Consider the following 25,607-nt stretch of genomic DNA (forward strand, 5'->3'; position numbering starts at 1 on the left):
GAGAAGAAGTTGCATGTCACAAACATCTAAGAGGGTTTTTGCCTCTCCTAAGGCCCAGAGTAGTTGGGGGTGGAGAACTGGAAAATCCTGCACAAGTACCTCTAATTTCTTTGATTGCTTCTTATCTTTGCCACTGATAGTGTACTAGAAAATATATCCCCGAGAAATGTCAGTGCTGCAACTACATGTATCATAAGGCTACCTGTAATTAAGTGTTGAGAATGGGTTTTCCCACCACTTCAATAGCAAACAAAGCTCCCACAGAGCAGCAGGATACACACACCTACCACGCCTAGACAAGAATTTCACTGGGGCTCTCAGGAAGGGCTTGGGGTATGTATAAAGGTTGGCGGGATAAGGATACAGCCAAAGATTTTGGTAACAAGAAAGTGTCTGAACTGAACTACTAGAAACATACCTATTTATAACATTAATTAATTTATGTAATTGTATGTGTGTTTTTATTCCAAGGATGAAGGCTAATTTTATGTGGAACCAAAAATAATAATAATAAAGGGAAAAATTATGCAATTAGCTGAGTATTTCCAAGTAATACTAATTTTCAACCAGTACCTATTTTATGTAAAATTAAAAATAAGCAATGAACCTGTGTATGCTGCCTCAATCTAAGGTTTCTCATATTGGAGTGAATATTATGATCAGTGAGTATACGAACTGTTAGACTGTTTTCTCATGGAATTAATTCTTTGTCTGTGTAATACTGATAAAGTTTAATATGAGGTCTAATTCTGCACTATTAAATAGTAGGGAAATATATATGAAGGAAAATTTTAAATGTAGCAATCAAAAATCTTAACATATATTTTAAAGATTTTAATTATTTTTAGAGAAAGGGGAAGGGGGAGAAAGGGAGAAAACATCCATCAGATGCCTCCCGCATGACCCCAACTGGGGACCTGGCCTGCAACCCAGGCATGTACCCTGACTGGGAATCAAACCAGTGACTTCTTGGTTTGCAAGCCGATGCTCAGTCCTTGGCTAAAAACCTTAAACTTTGTACTTCAAGCTATCAACTAAACCCACCACAGCAGATCAGAACTTTGGGACACAACAAGCAACTGCAAGAGAACTTTATGACTCTGCATCTCCCCTCAGGCCACGGAACAACTGGTTCCCTGCAGCCTCTAGGATCTTAAGGTGAGTTTATTGGTGGCTTTAACCTTTTAATACACTAGTTTATCAAACTTAAGATTAAAAATGGAAGTTATTGGTTGAAAGAGGGGGTAGTGTGGAGACCCCAATTTACTCCTCCTCCCACCAACATGCACTAGGATTCCCTCCTAAGGTACCTTTGTGAGGAACAGTTTCAAATGGTAAGAAAGGTCTTTACTACTGATTACTTCCCATGTGTGGACTTGAGAGCATCTTGGACTTGAAGGAACCAAAAATTACTGTCTGAAAATAGTACTCAGTGTTCTTAAATTTTTTTGTTTTTCTCAGAGAGAAACACAAGAAGCTAATTTGAAGAATGAGTAGTTTTAATAGTAAAGAAAAAAAGTTCTGATTGAAATTTCAAAAATAGGCAGATTTAAACCTTTGACATTAGTGGAGAGAAAAACTATCTGAAATAATCATAAAATAGCAAAAATAAAAGAATGCTAATCTACCAAGATGCTATATAATTTTAAAAATAATTATTGGGTGGAGGCAGGCAAAGGGGGAAAAATTGGGACAACTGTAACAGAACAACAATAAAATATTCAAAATAAATATGTCAAAAAATAAAAATAAAAGTAATTAATTTGAAATTTGCCTTATACAAATAGGGATAAGAATCCTGCTCTAGCTCTGTTCAGGTAACTCTGTTGGTTAGAGCATTGTCCCGATATGCCAAGGTTGTGGGTTTGATCCCTGGTCAGGGCATATACAAGAATCAACCAATGAATGCATAAGTAAGTGAAACAACAAACAGACTTTTTTTCCCCCCACCTGCTCTCTAAACTAAATAAATAAACAAATTTGGAAAAAATCTCACTCTAGCCCTGACCACAAAGCATTAGCCCAAAAAGGAAGAGGTTGCGTATTCAATTCTCATGCAGGGCACACGCCTGGGTTTCTGGGTTTGTCCCTGGTCGGGGCTCGTATGTCAAGCAACTGGTTGATGTTTCTCTCTCTTTCCCCCTCCCTTCCCCCCATCTCTAAAAATAAATAAATGAAATCTTAAAAAAAAGATTATCTTAAACAAAAAAATCCACTTCTGAATATCTGAAAACCCCAAATTGCATTTCTCTTTTGATTTACCTTTTGCTTACCCTAGGTAAACATGGTACCTTTTAAAAAGTAGTACACAATTACAATCTGATTTATTCCTTTCTTTTTTTTTAAGATTTTATTTATTTGTCTTAGAGGGGAAGGAAAGGAGAGAGAGAGAGAGAAAGAGAGTAACATCAATGTATGGTTGCCTTTCATGCATCCCTTGCCGGGAACCGGGAACTGGCCTGCAACCCAGGCATGTGCCCTGACTGGGGATCAAACCTCGATCGTGTGGTTCGCAGGCCCGCGCTCTATCCACTGAGCTACACCATCCAGGGCTCTGATTTATTCCTTTCAAATGTGAAAAATTATTTAGTAATTTAGTTACAAAAGTTCCTTTTATTGAGAAGATAAATTAATCAGGAAAATTCTATAATTAGAAAAAAGATTTTATAATTTATCATAAAACCAAATTAGAATGTCTATTTCCTACTTTCTTTCCTACTTTAGCACCTACTGATAAGATAAAATGTCTTCCAATATATCCAATAAAATATTCCTTTCTTCTATGATGCAATTCATCAGTAATAAAAAAAATATTTGGAACACATCCATGAAATAGGTCAACAATTCAGAATCAAATATATTGGGCCATAATTTAAATGGCATGAAAAAGATTTTTCTCTCTTTTTAACATAAAAATTTAAACTTACCTTCTGTTCCAGTTCATTTTTCCGATAGTTAATAGTAATAGAGTAATAATGTCTGTTTAGTCCATGAATTAATGCCTATATGGGTAAAAGATTTGAAAAAGGACGAATTAATATTTTTCATTTATTAAAATACAACTGTCTGAAACTATTAATATAACCTGAAGACAATACCTTTAGTATCTTCTTAAAAAGGTGTTTTATCCTAAATAAAAATTAAATTAATATTTTTCTCTCAGCTACAAGTTTAGAATGAGGTTTAAATGTCTGGTTCACAGATTCTTCAAAGTATGATGAAGAGCAGCACAAACTCAACCGTTTCAGTAGCCTTGCTCAGAGACAGGGCTGACCTCATCATAATTCAAATTGTAAATTAAATACTCATAATTTATAAGTATATAATTTAATAAGACTGATTTTATATCTAGGGGCCTCTTTGTTATTTCAAAATTAAAGCTCAAAAAGTCATACTAAGACACTTATTTCTTCACTTACAACTTTAATCTGAGATTTCCCTTCTTGATTCAGTTCTCATAGATTCAAATAATTGAGTCTGTACATAACTCCAAATTAAGAAAGTAGAGTTTGCCTACTGGGTTTATTTAGCTCACACTCAGTCTCACTAACCAGATTTTATCCCCACTACCCTGGATCTCCAAGACAAACAAGGCAAACCAAAATAAAAATTTAAGTTAACAGCATGGCTTTATTAAGTTACAATAAACTTGCATGTTCTGGGATATATTCATAAATGCTAAAATATTTAACTCTAGCCAAAAAAGTTTAAGTGAGGTTCAGAATGGTATTCTGAGGGACCCTCTATCAGCTTACTACGACAAACAATAGAAATACACCTTGGATATATTTACAACAAGCATAAAAATAGAGGACTTTGGGGTCAACTCTCAGGAAACTAGAGGAAAAACTGACCAAAACAACAGCCGCACTGTCTGATTACTACATTTTTTACAGTGTTACAGCGCTGATGTAGAAGGGACTACTTGCTGAGCACCTAGCATCAGCTTTATACAGTAAGTCTTATAATCTTCATAGCCACCTAGTAAGCGGGCAGGTTCCATTTGTATTTTGACAGATGAGGAAAATAAAGCAGAAATCTGAATTTGTTCTGTTTTATGGCTAATAAAAGGTAAAGCTGGGATTTGAAACCAAGTCCTGATTCCAAAGCCCATGTTTTTTTCTACCATTCTATGCTATAATGTATCTTAATTCCTGGATAAGTCTTTGAACTCTAAGGATCAGGATAAAGACAAAGCATAGCTTGCTTACTTTGCTAGCAAAAATCACTCTATCAATTAAACATTTTAATACATACTGTAATAATCCACTTATATTCCTAACATCTGCTATAATAAAATAGTTGATATATAAAATTAAAATATTAGGAGTATCGACTGAATCTCTATCTTTTTTAATAATCCTCAGGAGCAGTGAATTATAGTATACAGAAATGCTGTACTGTACAGATCAAAAATTGTACTGTACAGATCTTAACCTGTACTCATCTTTATGCAAATTACGAAATATATCTGCTGGGTGGAAGAATCAGAAAAAGGTGCCCAGTCCTCCAGATACAGCCTGGTTGGAGGGTAGAGCTTAAATTAGAGTTGAGGGGCAAACTGCTCCATCATCCAAGTACTTTTGTACAATGTCCTAAGTACATAATTCTATATAGTGGCCATATAATTACAGAAGTCAGTCAATGTGCTCCAGATAGAGCCATATTTTGGAGATAACTGTATTGCTGAAATATATAGTTTGGTATTTGAAGGCACCACCTACTTGATTTTCAATGACATTATTTAGATAGAAGTAGTAAAACTAACACAGGCAGTGTGAAAGATTAGCAGGAATAATAATAGAACTAATACTCGTTTAAATCAAATAATAGCCTCAAGCAGGCTTCCAACTTCCCTTCCTCACCTGCTGCGTATCCCCAGTTCATTCATCACAAATCCTAAGTAAATTCACCATGTGTGAGTCCCTCCTTCGAAAACAGCCCAGAAAACGCATCCTCTTTTAGCTCAACAGATAATAAATTCTCTCCAATTAAATAGTATAGTTGACATTGAGTTACAAATTGTGGCAGCATATGCCAAATATATGATTAGTTTTATCAAGGAAGAGACTAACATTTTGAAAGGGTCAAATGGTAAATTAAACACATTATACTAGCAAATGCCACAGTATGTCAGGCAGATAAAAGAGAGAGTTATGTAGCTAGAAAATTCTTAAAACCACTACTTAACTTTTTAAGTTAACCTAAAAAAGATACAATGGATTTACAAAAATTTAGGCAATTCTTCATTAAAGTAGGGTATGTTCCAGAAGCTCCTTCATTAATTGGCCATTTGAGATCTGCACCAGTTTCTCACAGAAGCAGTGTTTTAAATCATAGTCCTGTTTTGTAGTATCTACTGTGAGCTAAATAAGCTTTTGGTGGCTGACCTGGGAAGCTGGCCACTAGCCACTTTTGATCGCACTGTTTGCAGGACAATATATTTTTAGATTTACTCACAGTGCTTAGCTTACCTGGTTCTTGGCTATCCTGACCCTAGTTTCCTTTGCTCAAAGCCTGACCCCCTTGCCAGAAGAAAGTTCTGTCTAGGTTGGTACTCACTGCCAGTCTAAGATGTTATCTATTCTAGACAAAGAATGGTCTAGAGGAGGAACTACACAAAGAGGAGTTTTGAGATTCTGTTGATTCGCTTTCAGATTATTTCTATGCCTCTCTAGTTAATCTTTAGAGTACAGCTTCATAATTTTGTTGGTATGATGAATTTAAAACAAGTACATAAATAATCGTCACAATGAAATGAATGTCAATCAATCACCATTAAATTGTTTATATTTCTGTATTCACAAAATAATAGTCTCATCTATTAACAAAAATACCTATAGTACAGGCATTAATTCTTTTCCCCTCTCTACCTGGATTATTAATGACTTTTCTTATTTAAAACCTGAAATTTAATTAAAAAATCCTTCCAACCAAAGGTAATACAAATATTTTGGTGTAAATATGTAGGCAGAGTTTATAAAATATATATATTTGCAACTTGTACATCTTACTTTATAATCTTTTTCTTACTTAACATATTAGGAACTTTCCTCAAATTATTAAATACTAGTGTCCAATAAAAATGAGAACTTTTCAGCATTACTAGAAGAATAACAGTAAACAAAATCAGTGTTAGAAAAGCACAGCGACTACCAGCATGAGGGGCTGCTGACGGGTTTCTATCCTCATTACCTGGAAGGTGGTTTAGGAGCGATACCCACCTCAACACGAACTAGTTTTCATTTAAAATAAAAAGTATGGCCTTTAGGTATAAATTCTGATCCCCAGGTTAAAAATTCCAATAGCTTCATGTTCTTTTGGGTTGCTTCCTTTGTAGTTTGTCTTAGAAAACTAAGAAATGATTTTAAGGCATAGCTTTGCTCTGTCACTTTTTGACTTGATCCCATTTGAGTGTTTTAGTATTAAAATTATCTTAAGTAAAGCACCCAGATAGATGTCATTCTGATGGGCACTACATAAACTGTGAAATAAATATACTTACAGGTTTTAATTGGAAGGCAAAAAAAAAAAACCCCTCAAATAAGACAACCCAATGATGCTATAGCTGTTATATATTATATTCACAGGTCCTTTCAAATTGGGTTTGGAACCTCCTTTACAAGATCTGCCTTATATTACAGACCATGAGGTAGGACCAAAAAAATACAAAGTGGATAGTGTAGAAGAAAAATTCAAAATATTGATTATAGTCAATTCTTAAGGTCTACAAGCAGTGTTTAAATTTATAAGATGAAATATTTAACAGGTGGCTGTCGACTTGCAATTAGTAAAAACTTCTGGCAGAGACACACCATGCAGTAATCACAATGATCTTGGACTGTGAGATGCTACTTAACCTTTTGGAAAAAAAAAAAAAAAGGAAAACAACCAAAAAAATGAAGTAGTATGATGCTATGGGGGTTTGTAAGAAAGGTCATTATCACAGGCTAAACAGGTCCAATAATATATTCTCTTGGAACATGCAAGCATGGGCTTGTCTGTACCCAATCAAAAACACTGGTAGCTTGTTTCACACTCATTATACTTTGTAGTTTTCCCTGACTTATGATTATTTTTCCAAAAACAACACACCCCAAATCCTTTGAAACAAACATCTCATTCTGATGAGGATTTCAGATGAGTGACTACTGCAAAAGCAAATGTCTAAAAGTAGTTAGTAAAGTATAACACAGGCGCAACCATGGTTAACTACAACAACCACAATTCCCCAAAGACAGTGGTATGACAGTGCAAGGTTTCAGAGGGGAAACAGCAATAGCTGCTATAAAGTCTTTGTCTGTGTGTTCTATGTAACCAAACATGTATTTCTGTCCTTTTAATTAATCTTAAGAGAAGCAATTAACTATATAGGCATGGGTTGTGGTGCATTTAAAAACACATTTAAAATAATTTTTGCACGCTATAAAGATTTGTGGAAAAACAATGAGGCATGTGAATGACACAAAGAAAACATTCCTTACTCACGAGGATATTAAGTGTCTGAATAACTATAACAAAGGTGGTTGACATCACTTCAAACAACATATAATCTCTTATCAAAAGTAATATATAAATGTGTTTTGTAGGATTTGTTTTAAAGGTGAGGATTGAGTAGAAAAAGTAGAAAACTCTAAGTACTATTTAGGAATTGTTCCTGGGGACTTCTTAAAGTTTACATCAATTTTCTCATTATTTGCAGCTACGAGAAATGTTTATTTGCTGATTAAGAATGATACTTAACATACTCCACCTGAAACTCCTATTGATCCTTTATTACCAATTTTAACCATGTAAGACTCTACTATGCTCCCCAAAAGGATATCCTCAAACTATGAGGAAAGTTTGAAGACTACACTAAAAACTGACCCATATATGAGCAAATCTAACATTTCCAACAATATCTCCATAATCTTTTAAAACACACAAAATTAATTGTAAACAAATTAAAAGGCTAAATATTAGACCTAAGAATGGCCATTTACACCAGCTTCTAAAATGTAAAACGCAGTTTTTAGCACATTATCAAATGCAGGCATTACCTGGATAGATGGCTTATTTAAGTGACCCAGATTTGAGGTGGTTTGTCTTGGTTCATGTCCTAGGACCATCATATTAGCATTGATCAATCTAAAGGCATCAATAACAACCTGTAAAAACAAAGGTGTCAGGTCAATTCTTTTTAAAAAAGCAAGTGATGATGCCAAGCAACAGTGGACAAGGCATGATCAACTTGCATCTGTTTCTGGCCTATTTCCAGAAAATCATTTAATTATAATATTAATAAAAAAGAACCTCCTGCTGACTATGCCATCAGCACACCACCCTCGATCTTGTAATGTAAGGTGACACCAATTATTGCAATTTTCATGAAGCAGTAAAGAAAAATATTAACTTTGCATCTTTATTATTGAAATACTTCATTACTAAACTTACACACACAACAGCCTTCATCGGTCTGCATATGTTTGTCACCTAAATTTTACCGAGTCAAAATGAATGATAAAGAGAAACTAAAACTGTAAGTGAGCACAAGCTAAGGGACCACATCTAAAGCCCAGTCCTGTCACATCAATTATACCACCACAGTACTTGAAATGACAACAAAATTACAACCAGCAAGGTACTTGCTCCACGTATTCTCTTCTAGTCAGAAACCTTTTATTTTTTGTGACTATAAAAGACTTTATACCTTGTCTGATGGCCTTCAGTGTCCAAACCCATGGCAAGAATAGGAGACACAACACAAGAAAACCAAGGTCATCGATGCTTTAAGCCAGGAACATGGTATAGAATGACATGGCCCTAGGCTCACAGTAGAGAAATAACAATATGTATCCTCTCTGTGAGAAGAGTATTTCATTATTTCTGTACAGAAAGTTCAAATTCTTGCATGATACAATGTCATGTTAGCTCTTATATATTAAGGGTTTTAACAAGAATCACATACTACCTTATATCTTATAGCTTTTTTCTGATCATTACCATTGATTTGAAAAAACTCATTAAAGCTTTTAAATGTTGTGAAGTTTTAGGTAAAGCACTGGGACTTTATGACAGATGCCTCTTTCAGGAAAGTGAAATCAATTACTGAGAGAATAAACTCAATACATTTATCACCTAAAAAGAAACATAAAGCAAGATAATATAGTACTTCTAAATTTGTTTTAATGGTGTTAAACAACTAGGATTTATCAGTGTTTTAAAAGCTATTGCTAACTAGACCAGTTCTCATTTGTATAATTATTACTTGAGGATGGATACCAAGAAATTAAAATAAAATTTATATTCAGGATCCAATGAAGTCTGACAAAAACTCTGTGATTAAGTATACACTGTATGCTAAAGAACAAGAAGGAAGGAAGGAAGGAAGGAAGGAAGAAAGGAAGGAAGGAAGGAAGATAAAAATCACCCTTTCTAAAGGTTGTCACAAAGGGTCAACAGTTCCAAACAGCACAAACTTAGACCAAATTATTATGACAGGTAAATCAAAGGCCTACCTATTCTGGTTGGAAAAAAAATGAAAACAATAACCTTTGAATGTTGCCTTTATTTCTAACAGTTTGAATTTCCCCAAAGATTCCCCTTGCCTCAAAAATAAAACTAAATATCCTCAGAACATATATGAATTAATAGTTCGTGAAAACTACTTTTTCTTGTTATACAATAACTATAATTCAGACTTAACTTTCATATTTATATACAAATAAATATGGCCTAGGCTTAGACCTCTTCCTTATACTTAAAATTTTTTCTAATAGTATTTTCCCATAGAGTATTAATAAAAATAGGTATTAATGTCAGACATTATAATAAATACTTTAAAACAGTTGTTTAAAATTTTCTAACATTTGGCCCTGGCTGGTATGGCTCAGTAGATTGAACATAGGCCTGTGAACCAGAGGATCGTGGTTAGATTCCCAGTCAGGGCACATGCCTGGGTTGCAGGCCAGTTCCCAGCGGGAGATGCACGAGAGGCAACCATACATTAATATTTCTCTCCCTCTCTCCTTCCCTTCCCCTCTAATAATAAGTAAATAAATAATCTTTAAAAAAATTTTTTTCTAACATTTTCTACAAAAAAGCACATAAATTAAATTAAAATTTAGGCAGAAGAGAAAAGTGAGCATTCTGATACAAGTATAACTTAAATAAATACAGAATTAAGAATTGTCACCCTTAGTACTAGTGGTAAATATTAAGAGCAAAGCATCATTGTGGTCCAATTGTTTATTTAGAATATTTTGATCCCATTTTAAGATTTCAGTAAAATCATTTGTAGGAAAAAAAACCCTCTACAAAACCATAAAAATTCCATTATATATCACAGCAAAATGCCTATAGACTTCTTTCATATTGAACACTTTGAAACTAAAACAGAAGACAGCTATTTTACATGTATAAATTTCTGTAACATTTCTCTGGAATGATATAAGCAGGTGTGAAACTCCATGAAAAGGAAATAAAAATACCAGCTAAGTAGATACATGATCAGCTGAAAACAAATCGGAATATAACTTTAAAATCCTACTTAAAAATTAGGAGAAAATTCAATTCAATTAGGAGAATTTAATATACTGTTCAACTAATAAGTGATGGCTTATGTGAAATGCCATGTCTAGATGGACCATTCCTGAGCAGCAATGATAGCCAACAGAAAATGAATACACTAGGATTAAAGGAATTTGCTGCCATCACTATAGCAACTGTCTTAAGGAAACTAACATGCTCAACAACCTGCAAACCAAAATTAGATTTAGTATGCAATAAAACTATAAATGTGGCAATATAATCTACATTTTAATTTCTGTACAATTTTATAATTGCTTTTTGCACTATGAGAATAAGCAGATTTCTCCTTTAGAGCAACCTATCAAAATAGACTCATTAATGTCCAGTACACTAATGAGCAATGGGCAAAGAGGGCGTTAATTATGCCACGGTAAGATTTACGAAAAAGCCCTAGTGATCACTTGGAGGTGTTTCTCCATATTTATGTATTTACAACATGATGCAATAGAAAGACAAGCAAAGTGGTCACTCCATGGCTAAGAATGGAAATCTTACATACAGTATGCTGAACAAAGAACCCCCAAGGATTAATTAAGGTATGAGGGGGACAGGGGAAATAATCCATTTTGGAGCTATATGAATTTTCTAACGAGTTTGTTTTAAAGTATATGTACATTAAACCAGTTCAGTTTATGTCTTACAAATCCAAACAGTGACTGAGCCAAAAACTTACACAAAAACTACTTCCATATATGTAATAAAAACTTGCAAGCTAAAGTACGAATATTTTCAGGAATACGATGCTTTTATAATTCCCTTCCATGCTGAAGTCCTACACATTACACTGAATCTCTTTTCACCAGCCTGATCATTTAATTTTTTCTGGTACAAGTGCCTTGAGACTTTTCAGAGGTCACTGCAACAGTAGACAGCTTATAACACAACCATTAGCAGTTTGGCTAGCTTAGGGAAACCTCTTACTTTCCTTTTTTGTTTATTATCACTGCATGAATCTGCAGCATATGATAGTTTATAATTTCTCAGGCTTGTTAAATTCATGTTAAAGGTCTGTTTTCTTGTTGAATAAATTTTGTTCATATAATGCTGCCTATTTCATACACTCAGTCTTTAATAGCACCTTTGGTCTATGCGCAACTCACAGATCAAAACAGAGGACTAAAATAGGGGTTGATGATGCTATTTACATGTGTGATTCCTGCTGTCTTCTTGTTAGTAGCTTTAATATAATAGAAGACCTTGTCTGTTTTGTAATTAACACATCTTTACTGGAGAGATATTTGGAAGTGATTGCTGTGAATATACTGGTTAGTAAAATAAACACAATCACACACCACTTTCTGTTATCAGACAAATTTGTGAATTGTACACATTATATTCCAGATCAACAAACTGTGATATAACAGCCAAGTAGAAGACACATATTTATATAACCCTTTATTTTTCTGAAAATATGTATTCACTCTGACCTTGCAAATATAATTAGCTTGTGGGATGTGCAGATTTCAGTACCATGGTTGCTTTACTAATTGCAACTCTTGGAAATAGATACTAAATATTTGGAAGCTGCCAATACAAAATAAAAACTACATCTTTTTTGTACATCTGTCTTAGCTTATAAAAGCAAAATAGTTTTAAAAACAATACTGTGTCCATATTTATTCCTAGCACACCCAGGGGTCAAGGACCTATCATTTCAATTTCATAATGAATATGGTTTAGGACTCAAAACTAATTATTATTGAATTCAGCTTAATCCATTTTTTGGCTTCTTTCATGACTATAGTACAGTTTATCCAATATGCTATTTATTTTTAAATTCATGTTTTCATATCAACTGTTAGGTCACTGAAAGACTAATTTGTAAAGCAACAATCTATAGTTTCCAATTTTTACATACAAAGGAAGCAAAGGTCTTAAAATTAGTTTAATATAAAGGTGTTTGAAGGAAAAATGCATAAGCAATTCTGGCAGTAGTCAGTATAATTCATAATACTCTCTTTTTTTAAAAAAAAGATGTTATTTATTTATTTTTAGAGGAAGTGAGGGAGAAACAGTGAGAGAGAAACATCAGTGTGTGGTTGCCTCTCACACCCACTATTGGGGACCTGGCCCATAACCCAGGCATGTGCCCTGACTGGGAATCGAACCAGAGACCCTCTGGTTCACAGGCTGGTGGCTCAATCCACTGAGCTACACCAGCCAGGGCTCCCCTCTCCTTTTTAAAACAGTGATGCTGCTTTTGGCATTTCCAATTGTACTCATATTGAGGTCAATGACTGTGGGAGGTGTTTACATGTAAAATGAACTAGAATAATTTTTTTAAGCTTGAAAAAAGTTTTAAGGCCTCAAAATCAAGGTCAAACATCAAAAAAAGGGAAAGAAAATTACAATTCAGTTACCAGTAAAGTTACATATTTAAAATCATATAAATCCACCACCATATAAAATTAAGTCTCTGAATGACTATAAAAATGCTAGGTGTGGAAAGAAAAGCAACACCCCATATCAAATATCCTTTATCACCTAGAAATGACCTGTTATCAACTGCTTAGGCTGTTTCCAGAGTCTTTAAAAATTGAGGGTGCACGTGACCTGGGAAGTACTGCTGGGGTTTGTGACCATGTTGTTAGTTCTGCTGTTATGCACTGCCAGACATCTATAAGAGAAAAACATCTTATGTCTCTTGTAAGCCCACAGCATAAAAAATTCAAAGAAATCTTACTTTTTATGCCATTTCCAATGAAAAGCACTAAGAACTAAAACTGACTCATGCCAAATGCATATCACTGAATCGCTGTGATTTCCTAGTCTCAAGTTTGCAACACGGAAATTATTTATAAAATGTCAATTTTAGCTCTGGAAAAGAAATTCCTCTGTGTATGTACATTTTCTCTTTTCATCCTTGGAGAATTGCTTACTGTAGCTAGAGAGCTGTAGTACAACTTCAATATATTGGGAAAAAGGGGGGAAGGGGTATAACTGGCATAATGTATTTTTTTTTTTGACAAGTGAAGACATGCACCAAAATTCAGACAGAAAAGCCACAAGTTTTGAACATATATACCTTAGTGAAAACAAATTGATCTTTAGAAAACTATTATGGCAAAAGGTAATTAGACATTTTTAGATTAATGAAACTTTTTTAAAAATATATTTTATTGATTATACCATTACAGTTGTTCTATTCCCCCCTTCATTCCCCTCCACCCACACCCTCCCTCCCCCATCATTCTCCCCCCTTAGTTTATAACCACGTGTCTAAATATTTCTATATTTCCCCCACTATTCTTGCCCTCCCCCTATCTGTTTTCTACCTACTGTCTATGCTATTTTCTGTAACTTCTCCCCCCTTCTCCTCCTCCCACTCCCCTGTTGCTAACCCTCCATGTGTTCTTCATTTCTATGGTTCCACTCCTGATCTAGCTGTCCTCTTGGTTTGCTTTTGTTTTAGGTGTGGTTAATAACTGTGAGTTTGCTGTCCTTTCATTGTTCATATTTTTATCTTCTTTTTCATAGATAAGTCCCTTTAGCATTTCATATAATAAGGGCCTGGTGATGATGAACTCCTTGAACTTGACCTTATCTGAGAAGCACTTTATCTGTCCTTCCATTCTAAATGAAAGTTTTGCTGGATAAAGCAATCTTGGCTGTAGGTCTTTGGATTTCATGACTTGGAATACTTCTTTCCAGCCCCTTCTTGCCTGTAAGGTCTCTTTTGAGAAATCCGCTGACAGTCTGATGGGTACTCCTTTGTAGGTGACTGTCCCCTTATCTCTTGCTGCTTCTAGGATGCTCTCCTTCATTTTAGTCTTGGCTAATGTAATTATGATGTGCCTTGGTGTGTTCCTTCTTGGGTCCAACTTCTTTGGGACTCTCTGAGCTTCCTGGATTTCCTGGAAGTCTATTTCCTTTGCCAGACTGGGGAAGTTCTCCTTTATTATTTGTTCAAATAAGTGTTCCACTCGTGGCTGTTTCTTTCCCCCTTCTGGTACCTCTATAATCCGGATGTTGGAACGTTTAAAGATGTCTTGGAGGTTCCTAAGCCTCTCCTCATTTTTTTGAATTCTCATTTCTTCATTCCTTTCTGGTCGGATGTTTCGTTCTTCCTTCTGGTCCATTCCATTGATTTGAGTCCCAGGTTCCTTTCCATCGCTACTGGATTCCTGGACATCTCCCTTCATTTCAATTAGTTTAGCCTTCATATGTTCCTCTAATTTGTGACTATACTCCACCAGTTCTGTTAGCATCCTGATAAACAGTGTCTTGAATTGTGCTTCTGAGAGGCTGGCAATTTCTTGGTCGCTTAGGGTTACTGGCTCTGGGACTTTGAGTTCTTCTTGCGCCATCTTTCGGGCTGTTCGTGACTGTTCTCCGTAGCAGGATCGGAGCCCTAAGGTGTTCACTAGCGAAGGGCAACTAAGTCACTGGGTTGTGACTCTGTATGTGGGGGCGGGGTCAAAGAGGGACTATGGCGTCCCGTCTGCCGCCTGCCGCTGCGGCCCTCACCAGTGCCGCAGGGCAACTAAGTCGCTGGGTTGTGACGCTGTATGTGGGGGCGGGGTCAAAGAGGGACTAAGGCGTCCCATCTGCCGCTTGCTGGTGCGGCCCTCACCGGTGCTGCAGCTGCTGCCGTCACCGGGCCCACGCGTTTCGTCCCACTGCACTCGAGTGTGCCACTGCCGTCAGCCCTCACCCCCTGGGGCCTGCGTGGTCTGTCTCACTGTGTGTGAATGTGCGACCTCGGTCAGTCTGCCCCGCACCCCAACTGGTTCCTGGCTGCCTGCGCCTAGGTCGGGGGATCTGTCCTGCCTGACCCTGCTAGCTGCTGGCTCCGCCCCTCGTACCGTCCCCGTTGAACGGTTAGATGTAGTCAGACTTCCGTATAATTCAATTTTCGGTCCTTTGGTTGTGTCTTTGTTTCTCCAAACCTTTGTTGTATTCAAACTTGGTTGTGGGAGAAGGCAGTGTTTCCACCTATGCCTCCATCTTGGAGGAAGTCCTAGATTAATGAAAGTTTTTTAAAAAAGATTTTATTTACTTATTTTTAGAGAGCAGAGAAGGGAGGGAGAGAGAGGGAGAGAAACATCAATGTGTGGTTGCCTCTGGAGCACCCCCCAATGGGGACCTGGCCCACAGCCCAGACATGTGCCCTGACTGAGAATAGAACCCGTGACCCTTTGGTTTGCAAGCCAGCACTCAATCCACTGAGCCACACCAGCCGCGGCAGATTCACGAAACTTTGTTAAAAAATATGTAGTTAAGTCTTATAGTTTTGGCATGATTTTTTAGTGTAGGCATGTAGTCACTATGGCACAGGTGTTTAAATGCTTGAGACACTCTGATGTCAGAATCCTGCCTCAGTTAGAATTCTAGATCTACCACTTGCTACCAAGTGATGTTTTTTAACCTTTCAATGTCTCCATTTGTGCACGACTGACACCTTACAGAGTTGGTGATATGATTAAATAAAACAATACAGGTGTACCTGTCCCATAGTTCCTAATGTCAGTAACTTGGCCATCATGGAGTTGTCCACCCCAGATTTCCTTTTGAACCTGCTATAGAGAGCACAGCTGACTCACAAGCTCCATATGCTACACCTTTAGGTCCAGGGGATTCAACCCAGATCATGCTTTCCTTGGGCCAGCCAAAGACTGAGCATAATAGCGGTACTAGAACCCAGCCATTCCTGCCAAATAAGGGATTCTTATTCTTTTTTAAGAGTTTATTTATTTTTAGAAAGAGGAGAAGGAGGAAGGAGAAAGAGAGAGAGAGAAACATCAATGCCTGGTTGCCCCTCACATGCCCCCTGCAGGGAACTGGCCTGCAACCCAGCCATGTGCCCTGACTGGGAATGGAACCGGTGCCCCTTTGGTTCACAGGCCAGTGCTCAATCCACTGAGCTACACCAGCCAGGGCCAAATAAGGAATTCTTCTAAAGGGAAACTGCCTCAAGGACTCCCTATCAGCCCGACTTAAGCTTTCTCAGAAATATGCTGCTGTCTGATGTTCTTCCTACCCAATCCTACCTTGAAAAAAAGATTTTATTCATTTATCTTTGGAGGGGAAGGGAAGGAGAAAGGGAGAGAAATATCAATGTATGGTTGCCTCTCGTGTGTCCCCTGCAGGGAACTGGCCTGCAACCCAGGCATGTGCCCTGACTGGGAATCGAATCGCGATCATGTGGTTCGCAGGCCCGTGCTCAGTCCACTGAGCTACAGCAGCCAGGGCCCAATCCTACCTTTCCTTTTTCTTCCTGCACTGTTATCTGAAGGGTCTACCTTTTATCTACCACAGGTGTCTCCCCTAATACTCTTGCATATCTAATCCCATTTTGGCATCTGCTTCTTGGAACATTAACACAGTAAACGAAGCAGAGTATACTACTGTAATGGTGTTAAAGTTAGAAAAAAGTTACCCCCCAAATCAAATCAGATCATAGATTTGACATCCACAAACACTTGGCATATGAAAACTTCAAAAGGAAATTAAGCAGAGATGTTTAAAAGTATATATTTCCTTAGGAAAATTCCTAATTAAAAAAACTAGCACAGGGGGAAAATTCAGACAACTGTAATTGAACAATAAAATAATTAAAAAATAAAAATAAAAATAGCATACAGTTACATTGCATATTATCACACATAGAAAATAATAATATGCTTAGAATCTTGATACTCCTGCAAGACAGGTATTTCCAGACTTGTATGTGACAAATAAACAGTGAATTTAAAAACTGAACTCCTCAGGAGACCATTAGTGAGCCAGAAGAGGCTGTCAAGTCAGGGTCATTGGTCAGACACCGTATCAATTTTATCTGGTGGCTACTGAGTCGGCCTACAGAAAATGAACAGATTCCACATTCCTTTTTAGTAGACAAAGTAAAGCAAGACAACTGGTATGCTGATTCACAATTCCGTATAAAGTTGAGGAATAAAAGGCTGGGCCTTGACTATGTTAGCAAGGCAGCAGGGAGGGTGAATGAGAGGAACAAAGGACTCACATACATTTGTTGTGCTTTAACATCACCTCAAAAAATGCAAATAAGCCCTGGCTGGTGTAGCTCAATGGATTGAGCGTGGGCCTGCGAACCACAAGATCATGGTTCGATTCCCAGTCAGGGCACATGCCTGGGTTGCAGGCCAGTTCCCCCCAGGGGACACACCAGAGGCAACCATACATTGATACTTCTCTCCTTCTCTCCTTCCCTTCCCCTCTAAAGATAAATAAATAAAAATTTTTAAAAATGCAAATATATCCTTCAAAGTGCCATCTCTCAATAGGCAAGGTTATTTTCATAGAAAAAATATGCAAAGGTACATAGAAAAACATGCACAGAAATTACTATGTATCACTTTTCCATACTTTTATTGGGCTTATTAATTAAATGACTATATAGAAACTATCTAATCCTCTCAACAACTAAGAGGTAAGCATTAATATTCTCAATTTATGAACGAGGAAGCTGAAAATCAGAGGACTTGAATTAATTACATGAGAGGCCACAACCAGCACGTGATACCACAATGATCTGTCCTATACACAGCATGCCAAAGCCAGCATTCCTCCTCATCGAGCTGTGTGATGTAACTGTTACCCTAACACAAACACAAGAAAACACTTCGGTCTTACTCACCATTGAATGTACATTTCTCAGCACAATACCTGACACAAATAATATGGCGCAGAATAAATATCTATTGAAATGAAATGCTTCAAGAAAGTTGTTTTGGATATTATTTTATATATAGTTTTACTATTCATGTCTATTTTCAGCTTCCAAAGAAGACAGACATTTTCATGTCTATCTATAAAAATCTAATCACTGGCTTAACAAAATATGCACTTCCCATTTCCTCAGTTTCAAATTCATGAAGAGCCCTTCTATGGCATGCTGAACTGAAACTCAGAACATCACAAAGCACTAACTTGTGTCTAATTTGGAATAAAAACTGCATGTAATAAAGGTATTTGAAATGTGAAAAGTGGCAGTAGGCATCTACTAATCAGGTTACTAACAGTCTAAGAATAACCAATGAGGAAACATCTATAACTTAGAAGAAAATTTACCATCATCAACCCTACCCTCTTCAGGAAATTACAATGGTAATAACATATTAAAACCACCGAAACTAAGTCCCAGGTCCAGAAACATCCTCACAATTAACAAGAGCTAATGCCAAATTATTTAAATACGGTTGTAAACAAGTAATATACTTGGGCTATGCAATGGCTCTTGTACAAAGTCACGTTCCCGTTTGTTGGTACAACACTGGCATCAGGGACAGGGGTAAATGTTACTCTTCTCTGTCTTCAGTTGTGCGAGTGGCATAGAGCAGTGGTCAATGGTGTCTGTTGAAATAATGACCAGGAATTAAACTAGGGAAACAAAAGCATTAAAGAAGCAAAAGGGTTCAATAAATAATATTCTTATAGATAATGGGACATTGTTTTAAAGGTTTTCCTTTTTAACTGAAACCGTGGGAACTGAACCAATTTGAAGCACATTTGTATCATCCAAAATGTATAGCAAGTACTAAACAATAGTAAATTAGCTCAGAGAGTGTATTATTAATATAGAAGCTCTATATTAAAAACACCACACTAAAAACTGTTAATTTTATGTAAGATTTATCCCTCTTCAGATAAAGGTGAATAACTTCTTCTTAGGATACATAAATTGCTTTAAGATTCCCAGCTAACAATTTCTGATTATATTAGCAAATGTTAAACTATTAAACATTTGTCAGGGATACTATAAGTACATTAGCACCTATAATATCTTTTTAGATAGCCTCACAGATTAAATCTAATGCTATTATAAAACTTCACATTGATAACAAAAGTAAAAAACAGAAAGCAAACAAAAAACAGTAACTAAACTTGTTCCATGAGTTGGGGCGATATGCTCACAAAGTTATATTAAAACTGACGATAGAATATTTATGTGTCCTATTTTCTACTTTCCTCTTTCAATAGGAAAACTATGACAAAAAGGTGTGTGCATATGTACAATTGGAGACTAGGACTATCTATCCCTAATTGACCATTATGGCATAATGATCAAAAGAAAATCTTATGAATAACACCTATTCTAAATATCTTGCACTACCTTTAGAACACAAATGACATGTTAAACTTGAACTCGAGTTCTTATTACACACAGTTCAAATCCATGAAGGCTAATATCTACGAACAAACTGACTCACTGACCTCATCAATTCATGTATTAAATAAAGGACTCTGGTAATGTATAAAATTTACTTACTAAGCTTCACAAAAGTTAACTGTAGTTTTTTATTTTTTTACTTATTTTTCATTTTTAAAGGTTTTTAAATTTATTTTTAGAGAGAGGGGAAAGGAAAGAGAAAGAGAGGGAGAGAAACATCAATGTGTGGGTGCCTCTCATGTGGGCCTGACTGGGGACCTGGCCTGCAAACCAGGCATGTGCCCTGACTAGGAATCGAACTGGCGACCCTCTGGTTCACAGTACACACTCAATCTACTGAGTTACACCAGCCAGCAACTGTAGTTTTTCATATGCTGATAGTGAAACTGGTAACAGCTGACAACTGACACATTCATTCCTTATTTTATTTATAAACGTTATTAAGAAAACTACTTTTGCCAGACAACATATAAATTCAAGATATAAATATTTCACCCCAAAAGAGGCCCTAATCTGTGGAGAAGACAACAAACACATGGACAGATGGATAAAACAGAAAACTGCCCTGGCTAGTATGGCTCAGTGGATTGCACGCCGGTCTGAGAATGGAAAGGTTGGTGGTTTGATTCCCAATGAAGGCACATTGCCTGAATTGCTGGCCAAGTCCCCCAGTCGGGGATGTGCAAGAGGCAGCTGACTGATGTCTCTCTGACACATCAATGTTTCTCTCTTTCCCCTTCTCTCTAAAAATAAACAAATAAAATCTTTTTAAAAAACCCACATACACAAAATGGTTTTAAAGGTAACATGTTTAATCACTTCAAAGGCCAGAACTTTAATGTAATATATTAATTTTCCTCTTCATCAGCATGCCCCAGAGAAATATGCTGGAAAATAGTAACTGCTCAATAAAAACTGGCTGAATCAGAGAGTATTAATAAATTCTTCAGTATGTACAAAACTCAAGAAGGGAAAGTTTTCATTTCTTTTATAGTCATTACCTTCATCCTCTTAAAGTAAGCAAATTAGTAAATAATTTATAGACTTATTTTTAACAAAATTTTCAGAGATATTCACATTTTTAAAATAGGCTAGTTGTTAATTCTTTCAAGTATCAATTACTTTAATTTTCAGAATAAAAGTATCATTTATTGCATGCCTTCTATTATGACATGTGCATGCTACTCATTACATAAATAATTTCATAATATTGTGAATATTATGGTAGTCACTAAAATCTGTTTTATAGATTTGTCTGAAGCTGAAGATTAGGTAACCTGCTCAAAATCACCCTGTAAAGAAGATACAAAAATGAAATTCTAATACAGGCCTGACCCCAGAGCTTGTGCTCTTCATTACTCTATGTCCTTCCTTGCTTTTATGATATTTTTTAAAAAAATTATTTCTTTTCTATAAGATTTTATTTATTTATTTTTAGAGAGAGGGGTAGGCGGGGAGAAAGAGTGGGAGAGAAACATTGATATGAGAGAGAAACATGGATCAGTTGCCTCTCACATGCCCCTAACCGGGGACCAGCCAGCAACCCAGGCATGTGACCTGACCAAGCATCGAACCAGCAACCTTCTGGTTCACAGTCTGGCACTCAATTCACTGAGCCACACCAGCCAGGGCTGATACTTTTTTTAAATAATAAAAACTTAAAAAACAAAACCATTAGTTGAGTAGTTTAAAATCTCCACCATCTTAAAAGTTTCCAATAACAAAATTTCTTGGTAAATACAATTATGTGCCTACTTGCCTCAAAAATATATAACCTTGAAGATATTTGAAAATTAAAAGACGTTACAGGATTCATTCCATATTTCTTTTTTCTTATATTTGTATTTACTCTTCAGAGTACCATCTTTTTCTATAAAACGTTGATTAAAAACATAACAAGCAAAACTACTTACCTTACATTTTAACACATCTATGAAAGAAGAATGAATAAAGAGGTAAGTAGAACCTAGAATGGTATTGTTCCTACATTCTTCCTCATAGGTACAAGCTCTTCTGAGTGATGTCCTGTCCATCCCTCAAAACCCAGTCCATGCTTCATCTATTTTGTGCAGCCTATATCCATGTCCCCCTTTTTCTAATTTGCAATTACTACATTTGCTATGAAAGCAGTACTTTATTGCATATTAGTATCTAGATGGTTCCAAGAAAGTATGTGTTGAATTATAGCTGCCTCTAGTAACCAATTTAATACTGAGTTACAGAAACTAAGCTATATCAGTATAATGTATATTCTATCAGTATACAATGTAGGATTACTGGTATTTAGTTGGCATAATGTTATCTGGCTCGCACATAAAACCAAATGTACATGACTCATTTTCTCAGAGACAAACATCACTTTTTCTTTATGTTATACCATAGAATTGTTAGCATACAGGTACATCAGGTATATATTTAAGATATACCTACAGATGTGATGATCTGTAGATAAACATCACATTTTTAAAACTCTATTGAGTATTTCTGATTAAATAAAACATTTTCAAGAAAACCAAGATTTATTTGGATTAAAGGGTTAATAGTGTATGGGTATGTTTTAATGCTTTCAGAATAGAGGACACAGGGATTGTTAGGAGTTACCAGGTAACATTTGAACATTTTACTGACAGGAATCCTGACAAGAAAATGAGTTTCCAAAAGTATTAATAGCCATATGCTAACTTTATGACTTTGTACAAAGTGATTATTTTTTATGCCCTAAGGAAGTATAGTCATCTTACAAGTTGAACTAACTTCTAAATTTGCTGCTGGATCAAGTCCAAATTGTGGGCTGAATATACAAGATAACAAAACATTAAACAAGAGGGTGTCACCATGCCACTTGAGAACTGATATTTAAATATTTGAATATGTGTGTTTAACAAATAAACTAAACAGAATCATAAAAACTACTTTACTGATAAGTTTAGAGTAGAACTCACTGGTAATTTGTATGTGATAACTCTCCATTTAAATTATGAATATTATTATCATTGTCACTGATATCATTTTTAAACATTTACAAGATCATATAATATATAGAGTGATATAGATTCTTTACCATCTTGTATATTTTATTGCTTATGTTGGTCTCAATGTTTTTCCTCAGTATGTCACAAAAGCTGACAAGGATGAGTCTAAACTGTTTCTTAAAATTAACACAACAAATACTACATGAGAAAAAATTAATATATAATTCCCACTACAAGTAGTACACAGAGAACTACTGAAAACATATGAGAAATGTGTAGCTCCCTCCCCTGACGTACGCTAGAGGGAGTGACACCCATCCACTTATGTTAGGGAAAGGCCCTGTGAAGAAGGCCTCTGCTCACTTTCCATTCCTGAGCTACACCAATGGTATCATCATCACTGCCTACTTCTAAAGAGCCAGCAAAACAGCGTGAGCTCTTAAATTTTATAAATTTAGATCTGCACCCTTGCTCTGCTGCTTAATAATGGTATGATTTGGGCAAAGTAATCTCTTTGACTCTAATTGTTTTTACCCTTTCATTGATAAAAATATAATAGTGTCGTCTGCAGAATTACTGAAAAGAATGAGACAGGTTAAAATATCACCATAATACCTGGTATAGAGCAACAATTCCATAAAGACACAGTAAAGCCCTGGCTGGTGTAGCTCAGTGGATTGAGCGCAGGCCTGTGAACCAGAGGATCGCAGTTCGATTCCCAGTCAGGGCACATGCCTGGGTTGCAGGCCAGTTCCCGGCAGGGGGATGCACAAGAGGCAACCATACATTGATATTTCTCTCCCTCTCTTCTTCCCTTCCCCTCTAAAGATAAATAGATAAATTCTTAAAAAAAAGACACACTCAAGTCACATAAAAGGAAATAACAAATTATGAATTAATTGTGATTAAAAAGAAAGAATCCATGCTTACTTTATCACCCAAGACAGAAAGATAATATGAATTTATAAAAATGAAAACATAAAAAATACTGGAAAGAGGTCATGTAGTAAACAGGGACCCAACTTAAATTCTTTACATATAGACTGCCATTTTTAATTCTTGATCTACCCATTGCCTTACTAAATATTTTGAGAGCTTTGAGAAGGCAAACGCAAGGAAGAAGAGGGCAGAGTCTTATGTTACTCAGTTCTTACTAGTTTATATTCTTAAGTTTAATGATTTAACTAAGATCACTGGCCATGGACTTAATAGCATTTAATTGGGTTCATAGTTTTAAGAGGTCTTGACACTGAAAATTTTAAGTTATAAACATACTCAGAACCTTGTAGATGAAGTCACATAATTAACAAAGAGCTAGAACCTACTTCAGGTAATATAAGTGTAAAAATCTGTATGTTAGATACAATAAGTGATGTAAATCATCAATGATATATATATATACCAAAATTTTTCAAAGATATTTTGACATAAAATTAGACAGCAATACTTGTGATTCCATAATTTTAGATACATTTTTTCAAAATGCTACAGTTTACATGAGAGCAGTCATGTGATACACGTGTATTTTTAAATACAATGCATTCTTTTAATATGAATTATGTTTAATTATAAACAATGAAAATTCCAATGTTGTATATAATAAACTAGGATTGAAAACTAAAACTGCCATTTAGAAAACTATAAACAAGACAACCAAAAATAAAATACACATTCATTTATTTACATTCTATTTTAAGAATGCTTTCTTTTATTGTATGTAAGTTTATGATTTTTTTTCAAAGTGGCCACTATCACATGAGCCAACTATCAGAAAAAGTCTCTCACACTGACACAATATAAAACTCTGTATTTAAAATGAAGCTTCAATTACTATATGTAAATACTGTGGTAGGGAAACTTAATCAGGTATTTCTGTTACATTTCTAAAATAAGAATCATTACTAAGTTACTAAAAAGGTTACATTAATTATCAGAGAATTAAACTTAAGAAGTATTACCCTATACTTTAATTCAGAAAACTAAAACAAAAATCAAGAATTTTCAAATCTTTTTATTTATATCATTTAAGTAACAATAAACTTGGTAAAAAAAGAAAGAAAGAAATTGAAATACAGGAATAGCAAGCACCAGAAGCTATCCATTCTGAATGGCCTAGTATATCAGCTATTATTTTTTGGTGGTTAGTTTCTGCCTCTGAAAAGCTAAATCACATCTAATAGGATCATGATTTAGAGAAGACCTCAATTTTTATTCATCATAATAATGTGATGTCAGAAAGTGTTTAACTTCAAATTCATGGCAGACAAAAACTCCACGTTTTAACAGCCAGATTAGTTTGTTTGAGCTGGTGAGCAGATGTTAATGTAATCTGCAGTACCATCAAACTCCAGGTCTGATAGAGAGCAAGCTAATATTTACTTTTAAGTGCTCCAAAAATAATTTGTAAAACCTGCATAAAAAGGATTCCGTAAATGTATTGTGATTTTATTTTAACAATTATTCTACACTACAATGGAAATGCATGCTCAAACAAGACACCTCAGCAGTATTTTAGAGCAGTAACCACCTAGCCAATTTCTGTATGTTCTGTAGTTTTTCTAATCCACTCTCCCTGTGGTTGAGCAAAATCGAATTGCCTCTCACATTTGCAGACAGCTCTGTGAAGGTGATAATAGAGCTGCTCCCTGCTGTCATGAGGCAGGAAATAGGAAAATGGCATATGGGGCTAGAAAGAAAGAAATAAAAAAAAGAAAGAACGAACAAACAAAAAAGAAAAAAAAAAGAACTAAACAAGAACAAAAGATTTCAACAAAGAACAATTATAACCCAATATGCTTTGCAAGTTAATCTCTTTTCAGAATCACTTAGCATATTTAATCATTCATGTGTCCTCACTCCAAAAATGTGAATGATTGACACCAAGTCTTTGGGGCAAGTTTTCATTGTCTAAAATACTTGAAATAAACAATTCC

The 25,607-nt window shown here is 35.6% G+C and overlaps 1 protein-coding gene across 3 annotated transcripts in view; it reads right to left on the bottom strand.

The window, feature by feature from the left end:
- PSMD14 (proteasome 26S subunit, non-ATPase 14) overlaps positions 1 to 25,607 on the bottom strand; it is a 95,554-nt gene that overhangs the window by 15,767 nt on the left and 54,180 nt on the right. For all 3 annotated transcript variants that reach the window (XM_037044593.1, XM_037044592.1, XM_037044591.1), the window contains 2 exons: positions 8,043 to 8,150; positions 2,928 to 3,002 (listed from right to left, as the gene is read on the bottom strand). In XM_037044593.1, coding sequence (XP_036900488.1) covers positions 2,928 to 3,002; positions 8,043 to 8,150 — 183 coding nt within the window. The remainder of the gene's footprint in view (positions 1 to 2,927; positions 3,003 to 8,042; positions 8,151 to 25,607) is intronic.

Source organism: Sturnira hondurensis, unplaced genomic scaffold (genome assembly GCF_014824575.4).
Source record: "Sturnira hondurensis isolate 20B ecotype Veracruz unplaced genomic scaffold, ASM1482457v3 Scaffold0004136, whole genome shotgun sequence".
Taxonomy (NCBI): domain Eukaryota; kingdom Metazoa; phylum Chordata; class Mammalia; order Chiroptera; family Phyllostomidae; genus Sturnira; species Sturnira hondurensis.